General features: G+C 34.1%; 1 protein-coding gene across 1 annotated transcript; it reads right to left on the reverse strand.

The window, feature by feature from the left end:
* Positions 1 to 261: 261 nt before the first annotated feature.
* Positions 262 to 3731, reverse strand: LOC112510861 (MDIS1-interacting receptor like kinase 2-like). The gene is made up of 2 exons (XM_025116210.1): positions 800 to 3731; positions 262 to 684 (listed from the first exon to the last, which is right to left on the reverse strand). The coding sequence occupies exons 1-2, from the start codon at positions 3729 to 3731 to the stop codon at positions 353 to 355; spliced, it is 3264 nt and encodes a 1087-aa protein (XP_024971978.1). The 3' UTR covers positions 262 to 352.
* Positions 3732 to 9811: the final 6080 nt, after the last annotated feature.

The following is a 9811-nucleotide window of genomic DNA, read 5'->3' on the forward strand; positions in this document are numbered from 1 at the left end:
ACAGTGAAGGCAAAATACAGTTGCTGCCGAAATCGATAAGAAAATTGCATCAACAATGTCGTCTCAGACTTTATTATATAAGTGGTTTTCCTAAAATAATAAAATCGAAGAATGTATATCAATTAATTAGGAATCGACGTAAAAAGCTTAATCTAACAATGGTAAAGAGCCACTATAGAAGGATTAACTTCATTAAAAACAAAAACGACTTCACAAAAAAAAAAAAAGTAAAGCACACACACACACACAAAAGAAACGTTACGTACCAAACTCACAACATGAAACCATATCTCATGAATACCAAACTAATGATGATAAGGTGAAATCAAAACGTAACCTAGTGAGAGAATGTTTATGGACGAGTGTTAGAAGGGCGTGTGATAATTGGTAAACCAAGGGCCGATAGGCGCGTGGAGACTTGATACATTGTTGGCCTTCTTTTTGGAATGGTTTGTAGGCATTCAATTGCGACCATTATCACGGACTCCAATATCATCTTAGTTTGTAACGAAGGGGGCGCAACACGGTGATCCATCAAATCCTTTAAATCCACCTTTTCAGAGAACGGAGATGACAAAACTGCAATAAGATCATGAGGGTGTTGTCCTTTGATCACTTCAAGTACCAAAACCCCAAAGCTATACACATCGCACTTTTCAGTTACTCTCATCGTGTAAGCAAACTCTACGATAAAAAAATATAAGTTGAATTAAAATAAAAACAAATGAGAATGCAATATGACCAAATGGTTAGATAAACTTAATATCAAGTTTCAGCTAATTGAAGTAATAAACATTACCGGGAGCAATATATCCATATGTGCCTGCAAGCTCACTCCAATTTGAAGAGTCGAGCTTTAAAAATTTGGCGGTGCCAAAGTCCGAAACATGAGGCTCGTAGTCCAAGCCTAGCAAAATATTTTTGCTTGATATGTCACGATGAACAATTGGGGGTGAACAATCATGATGCATATACGACAAAGCGTCTGCCACTCCTTTGATTATATTCAACCTCTTACTCCAATCTAATCGCATTGCTTCGTTTTCTTCATCTAGCACTGCTTTCAAACTACCCCGTTCAAGATAAGCATAAATCAGAAATGAGTGACGGGCATGTGAGCAAAATCCATAAAGCTTCACAATGTTATGATGCCTTATATTTGTTAATGTTGTCACCTCATTAACAAAAGTTGCATTTTTAGATTGTTGCAATGGCAAGTGCACTTTCTTCACAGCTACTATCCAATCTGATCCTAGAATCGCCTTGTAAACAATACCATGTGTTCCTTCTCCAATGCAAAACTCATTGTCAAAATCGTTTGTCGCATTCAAGATCTGATCATATAATGATTTTCCATCAAAGTTGGTAATGCAGAACAAACTTCGGTGATCTTCTTGAAGTACTTCGCTTGTAGGTATTCTCTTTCTTTTTTCATAAAATATCACAAGCCCTATGACGGTACATAGAAATACAAGTGCTCCTAAAATACTAAACACAATTACTAGGGACATGAAGTACTTGTGTTTTCTTGACGTTGTGCACCGTTTAAATCCAACAATGTCACCACATAGCCCATTGTTCCCTTCTAGCATTGAAGCATTAGTGAATGCATTGCACTTGGGGATAAGACCCTCTAAATAGTTATAGGAGACATCTGCAAAAATTAAGCTACGCATACCCATAATTTCCATAGGAATAGTTCCAGAGAAGTGATTGTGGGATAGGTTAAGAACTTCTATACTCTGCAGACTTTGAAACTCGGATGAGATCTCACCAACAAGCAAATTATGGCTTAGATCAAGAGTCCTCAAATTTTTTAGCTTTAGAATTTGAAGTGGAACTTCATGATTTAAACCATTGTGGCTCAAGTTTAGGGAATCAAGTTGCTCACAATCTACAAGAAATTCTGGAATTGTTCCACTCAATTTATTTCTTGAAAGGTCAAGTTTCCAAAGTTTAGTCATCAATCCCAGCTCTTTCGGTATTAGGCCAAAAAACTGGTTATTGCTAAGATCCAAGTGTAACATATCCTTTAGATTACACAATTTCTTAGGAATGTTTCCAACCAATTGATTAGAAGAGAGATCAATATGTTGTAGCATAACCGAATCTCCAAGTTCCTGGGGAATTGTACCGGTGATATTGTTTTCAGATATCTTGAGGGTTCCAAGTTTGTTGAACTTACCCCATTTATCAGTCAACTCCCCATGAAAATAGTTCCTTGCAAGGTTTACATAATACAATTTCGGATGTATGCCAAAACTTTCAGAAATATCTCCTGTTAGAAAATTTCCATCAAACCAAATTCTAATTAAATCGGAGCAATTTCGAAGGCTTTGTGGGATTGAACCTTTGAACGCATTGTCAGACAAAGAAATGTATTGAATCTTTCCATGTAGGAACATGTTATCGGGCAAATTTCCAGAAAGTTTGTTGTTGTGCAATTGTAAACTTGAAAGTGACTCCAAATTCCCTAGCTCGTGTGGAATAGGTCCGGAAAGTTCATTACTTTCCAAGTTAAGTATAGTGAGCAAACTCAGATTTCCAATTGAAGGAGGAATTGAACCATCTATATGATTTATGGAAATTTCTAGATCTACAAGCGACCTCAAGTTCCCTACCTCATGAGGAATAGGCCCAGAAAGTTCATTTTGAAACAAATAAAGTGTAGTGAGCAAGCTGAGGTTCCCAAATGAAGGAGGAATTGAACAATTCAGATGATTTTTGTTAATTTCTATATCTACAAGAGACCTCAAATTCCCTATCTCATGAGGAATAGGACCTGAAAGTTCATTTGCGTACAAAAGAAGTGTAGTGAGCAAACTCAGATTCCCAAATGAACGAGGAATGGAACCATCTAGATGATTTTTGGAAATATCTAGATCTATAAGAAACCTCAAATTCCCTATCTCATGAGGAATAGCCCCAGAAAGTTCATTTGAATCCATCCAAAGTGTAGCGAGCAAGCTTAGATTCCCAAATGAAGGAGGAATGGAACCATTCAGATGATTTCTTTCAATACCTAGATTTACAAGAGACCTCAAATTCCCTATCTCATAAGGAATAGGCCCAGAAAGTTCATTTCTATCCAACCAAAGTGTAGTGAGCAAGCTCATGTTCCCAAAAGAATGAGGAATGGAACCATCTAGATGATTTCTGGCAATATTTAGATATTCAAGAGACCTCAAATTCCCTATCTCATCAGGAATACGACCGGAAATATTGTTTCCCCGCAAACAAAGTCTAGAGAGCGAGGTTAGATTCCCAATTTCTAGTGGAATCTCTCTTGAGAATTGATTATCACAAAAATTAAGATAGAAAAGCTTCGAGAGTTGACTGATTTGGGACGGAATGTGTCCAAAAAACTCATTTCTGCTCAAATCAAGCAAAATAAGATTAGGAAATGATGAAAATGAGAACTTGAGTAGTGTACCTTTCAAACTAGATGATGAGAGGTTCAACTTCTTGATGCTTCCATCTGAGTGACAAGAAACTCCAAACCAACTGCATGAAGCTACGTTGGTCGAAGAATTATAGTAATTAGGAGGAGTTAATGACCATGAGGACAAGGACACATGATTTTCAAGGCTGGATTTCCACTCGATGAGATCATAATCTTGTTTAGAACTAGAAAAAGTAGAAGCAAAATTGTGCAAAGTGGATTCATTTGTGATGAGAAGCATGGTGAAAACAACAAGGAATAGGAAAAGGTGTGACAAGAAAGGATCCATACTTGGTTATTGATGTGAATGAAAAAATGGTCGAATACCTCATTTAATTTATAGACAATGTTTGTCGTTTTATTCCTTTATGCAAATTTAATATTATCAAAATTGATTGGTGTGGAAATGCTAAACTTTGAGTCTTATTCGGGAATGTTGGAGTATACAACGAAAATCAACAAAAAAACCGACAACCCTTGAAATTAACCAGAAAACCAAAAAAACATCTCGAAATAAACCAAAAAAAACCGAAAAGTCTATCAAAATGAGCCAAAAACTTAAAGATCTCTCGGAAATGGTGGGATTCGGCTAAAAACACAACGGCTGATTTTACGGGCTTTTGATCCACTATAAAGATCACTACAACAAAATCGGATTTATAGGACACTCACAATTTCTAAGCGTCCTAATATACCTCTTTATAGGACTTAATTTATAGGACCAAAAAAATAAAGTGTCCTATCTAAAGGCGTTGTAATAAGTTTATATGACGTTTTTTGACGTCGTAATAAGTTTTTTAGGACACTTTTAATATAAAGCCCCTCATTAGCAACTTTATAGGACACTATTTGAAAAATTGTACTATAAAAGCAAGTGTTCTATAAAAAATGAGTTTACATGACACTTTCTCAAAAGTGTCCTATAAAGTTGCTAATGCGACACTTTGTCTTAAAAATGTCCTAAAAAACTTGTTAAGATGCACAAAAGCGTCATATAAACTTATTACAATACATTTAGATAGGACGCTTTATATTTTGGTTCTATAAATTAAATCCTATAAAACGGTCTATTTGAATGCTTAGAGATTGGGGGTGTCCTATAAACCCAATTTTGTTGTAGTGAAAATGAGCCAAAAACTTAAAAAATCTCTCGAAATGGTGGGGATTCGGCTAAAAACATCAACGACCAATTTTACGGACTTTTAATCCACTATAAAGATACACCAGCTTCGAAAACAATCATGGGTCCGTAATGCTAATAATTCTATGGTTCATAAGATGATCAAACCGAAGCCTTAACTTCTTAATTAAGGTACAGGAAACCATCATGCATTATCCATTTCATAAAGTCTTGGTCTCTTAAAGCTCTTTTGTTAAAAGAAACTTGATAATTATTATAATAAATGTTTTTTATAATCGAATATATATATATATATATATATATATAATATTATTTATGAATGTGATTAATTAGCAAAAGAGTTGATTACAGTTTGTGTCCCTCACATTATTAATCCGTCGCTAATTTCGACTTCATTATGTCGTCAATTACCCCTAATTAATGCGTTAAATGGTAAAACCGAACTACATTAATGTGTTTTTGTATTTTGATAGGTTCCGAAAAGTTTGGAGCGAAAACTAGACAAAAATAGGGTTTTTGACAGCTTTACGAGGCTATGATATTTCGAGCATATCTCACTCATTTGAGCTCGGATTTAATTGATTCAAGATGATCTGAAAATCCAACAAACGGAACTACAACTTTAAAGTTTTGAGTTTCTGTAGATTTAAGCTACATCTAAGGCGAAATTGACGTCGAAGACAAAAACGTGCTGCTAGAAAGTAAAAGAAAAACGAAAAAAGAGGAGTGGACATTGAGGAAAAAGAAACGCAATGAGACGAGGAGATTGCTATTACCTTTTTTTTTATGACTCATCGTGGGGTTTATAGAGATAAAGAGTCAAAAAGAAAAAAAGAGGAGCGTCGTCGTGAGTGGAGATTACGTAGAAAATCACAAAGGGGTTTCGGTGGTTAAAAAACATCAACCGACAGGAACATCAAAACACGTACGCGGTCATCTGACGACAGCCATGCAGCACCTGTATGAAAGTAAGTACCATCCCGTAAAGGGGTGCGACTTTCTGATTTGATTAGAGATCGATATATAGATTCACAGGAAGGCTCGATTTAGGGCTGTTTTGGTTGCACCTAAACACATCAAAAACAGAAGTTGCTGCTGCATTTATGAGGTTCAGTTTCGTGGTTGAGTTTCGATTTCATTGATTTGAAGTGTTTATACATATTATATATAGGGATTACTTTAAAGTATTGTTGGGATGATATTTGGTGTTGCTACTTGAATTGTCTTGAATGTTTTGGTTGTTGGATATAGGGTTTGTTCTAAAAGTTTGTTGCAATATTAAATTTTGCTTTTGTATATTGTTGTCGGAATAATGAAGAAACAACAAGAGAATATCTGATTTCCCGTAACAATTATGCAAGGCTAATCAGTTTCGAGGCCAACCTGACGTGAAAACCCGTCTGCGATCCAATTCCGATTTGTTTCTATCAGTTATATTTTGGTTTTACTTTCTATAAAATATATGGATATGTCGTTTAGGACAGAATGTGAGAGGTTAATTTTGTCGAGACTTAATGGTTAATCTGTGGTACATCTATATGTGTTTAAACTAAACGTGTTTTAGTTTTTGGTTGGCATAACTTGGATAGTCCATTGGTATCACTCGACCGTACTGAACACGATAGTGTAGGTGGGAGGACGGTTGGTTTGGATAGGCATAGGTTATGTTGAGGGTTGGATCGGTCCTTTAACATGTTGATTTACGCAATATATTTAAAATTGAACATTGCATGAAAACAAATTGAATTGGTGAAACACTTGGATTTGTAACGTACAGTTGACCTTGATTTTTTTTTTCATCATTAGAACTTGTTTTCTCAATTTATTTTCTTTATAAAAAAGCCAAAATAGATTTTCTATTTATCTGTTTCTTAATTTTAACGCAATTCCTTCCAAAGCTTGATTATGTAAGTGATAATTGTAATATTTAGATTTTAATTTCGAGTCTTGAGCTTTTATTGATTTAACTGAATAGTCTATCTAAGTGACACATGTGTATTCAGTTAACACAAATAATTAGCTTCACCACTGACTCCCTGAGAAGAACGATATCTGACTTACCCTTTACTGTTTTGAGTTACGTTTATAAATTTAAACCTTTTTATGTGTTTTACGACGCGTACAACACGTTTTACAACGCGTGCAACAATATAATATATTATTGATGAATGAGATTAACAAAAGAGTTAATTACATTTTGTGTCCCTGACCTATGTTAACTTTCTACTTTTCTTGCATTTCATCTTTACACTTAATTTATTACAAATCTGACCTTAAAGTTCACAGTTTTTCTTAGATTTCATCCATCCCACTAACAGTCGTTATCTTTTTCGGTTAACTTCAGTCAAATGAATGTCGTCATCTTATATTTTCCCGTTATTTACTTCTTTTTTTTGCAAAAGAAAACCCAAAATATTAAAATCTCTCTTTCTGTCTCTCTCTATTTGCCCATCTTCGATGCCCCTCAGCCATGCCCACTCATTTCTCAGGCCAATAATAAGCGTTGAATCATTCCTTTCAAAAGCTTCTATTCGTGAATTGTTTGAACGTCTAGTGAATTGTCTATGATTTTGGCTACTAAACAAAGTTATTGGGGATGATTATTGATTGAAATGACAAAGGTTTTGATCCATCGTTATTAGCTGGTTAGGGTTGAGGTAGAAAGAGTGTGTAAGAAATGGCATCACAAGTACCAACAAAATTTCAACTGGAGATAGAGGCAACGATATTGGATTTGAGTTTCGATGAGAATAAGAGTTACGGTAGGAACATGAGCACAAAATATTCATCTACTTTAATTTACCTATGAGGCAACAACGATGGATTTGGGTTCTGATGTGATATGTTGTACCGTATGTCTCAAATCTCGACAACTTAACAGTCAAACATAACATTGAATGGTAGGGACTTAAGTCCATTGTATTACAACCATGGAAGCATGATTTTTTGAAAATGGGATGAAATCCGTTAGAAACATATAACCATGGGGACAAAACATGTAATTTACTCTTACTTAATAGAAACACAATTGAGTAGGGGTGTTCAAAACCCGACCAACCCAACTCAACGCAAAATAACTCAACCTGAAAAAATCTGATGGTAATCGAGTTGTAAAACAATTCGTATGTATTGAGTTGATATTGGGTTACTATTATTTGAACCCAACCTGATGAACCCGATATCATTTTATTTCTTAGATCTAATATGGTTGTTGAATTTCTATTAATATATACATTAAAAAATTACACTATCACGTACGTTCTTCATATACACGTATTTTCAATCTATTCACATTTTTATATAACTCATTCGTATATATGTTCAGTAGTTGTGAACATATATATGTAAATTGAGAAAATAAACTGAATATGATATACGTAAGAAGTATGAATAAATTGTATTAAATAATTGATGATAAAAAATGAATTATGAGTAGAGAAATAACATATTCAAGGTTAGAAAATATTTTAATGTACCAACGTATCAACCCATCCAATCCGACCAACCCATACGGTTTGGGTTGAGTTAAGTTTTTTCAAACCGCAAGTATTGCATTGGGTTGTTCAAATGTCTTTAACCCGATTAATCCAACTCATAAGCACCCCTACAAATTGAGTATTTACTTACAAATGGTAAGAAAAATAAAATACTTTTTAGTTAATTACTAACAACTTTAGGTCTCGGTAAACCATTAGTGCATTACACTTTTCATAAAGTCATCATCTCTTGAGTTCTTTTATAAAAAGAAACCTGATAATTATTTTAATAATTTTCTTTGTAATTGAATATATAATATATTGATTAGCATAAGAGTTAATTACATTTTGTGTCCTTGACGTATGTTACTTCTCTTAAATTCTATCCTTACACTTAATTTATTACGAATTTGACCTTAAGCTTTGCATTTTTCTTTCAATTTCATCCCTTTCATTAATACACGTATGGTAAAGGCTCTCCCGAATATTGGGTAGCTGTTGTTGTTAAACCAGGTCGTCAAATGAACATGGTCATTTTCTAATTTTCATGTGATTAATTTTCCCATCTGTCAGATCTCGTGCAAGATCGCACCCGTTTTGATTGAAACCAATTTCTCGAGGAGTTTGGATTCTATCTAATTTTTCTACTTCCAGTTGCTACAGTCAGTTTTGTGAATTGATTTGGAAATCTAGTGAGTTGTCTATGATTTTGTTGTTAGACAAAGTTTTCGTGGATGATTATAGATTGAATTGACAAAGCTCTTGATCCATCGTTGCCAGTTAGCTAGAGTTAAGGTAGAAAGAGTGTTTAAGAAATGGTATCACCAATACCARCAAAATCTCAAACCGGACATGGAGACAATGATGATGACCCTAATGGTGCTCGACAATGGTGAGAAGACGGAGGCAACCAGAGAGATGCGGTGAAGGAGGTCGTGTAGGCTATCATGTGAAGATAGTGACCCAGATGGGGGATTCTAACAACGATTGACGAGGTGGAGGTCTAGTGTATGGGGGTTTACATAGTTGCACTCGTGTTATATATATATATATATATATATATATATATACGCACACACACAGAGAGAGAGAGAGAGAGAGAGAGAGGAACGATTAAATGCAAACCATCTAATTTGTACAAAACGTGCAAACAACCCTCATCCGTCGATTCAATTGTTTAATCTTATGAAATTTTTTCATGAAATTGTTTCATATAATAATTTTATTGATGAAATTATTTCATATATGGTTATAAAATTGTTTCATATAATACTTAATGAAATTTTAATGAAGCTGTTTCATGTATTTTTCTAAAACTAAATTAATGAAGATGATAATATCCATTATTAACATTATCCACAATAAAAATGATTAATCAACCTCTCATAATTATAAAAAAAATGGACAAAATGAAAAATTATGATTAGTTAAATGAGGTTCGTACAAATAACGTGGTTTGCAAACTAAACTTTCTCTCTCTCTCTCTCTCTCTCTCTCTCTCTATATATATCTATACTATATTATAAAGCATTTGGCTAAAACTCTTAAAAACTCTTACACTCTTAAAACTCTTAAACACGTTCATCCCTAAACGATTTCATCCCTATCCGATTTCATCCCATAACTGAATTCGTGTAACTAACTGCAGATAAACACAATCCAATACAGGATAAACATCTCATTTTAAATATAAAAAATCTAAAATATAATTAGGATAATCATTGAGTTCTAACAAAATATTTAATTATTATC

This window comes from Cynara cardunculus (genome assembly GCF_001531365.2).
Source record: "Cynara cardunculus var. scolymus isolate 2C chromosome LG 4, CcrdV1, whole genome shotgun sequence".
In the NCBI taxonomy this organism is placed as follows: Eukaryota; Viridiplantae; Streptophyta; class Magnoliopsida; order Asterales; family Asteraceae; genus Cynara; species Cynara cardunculus.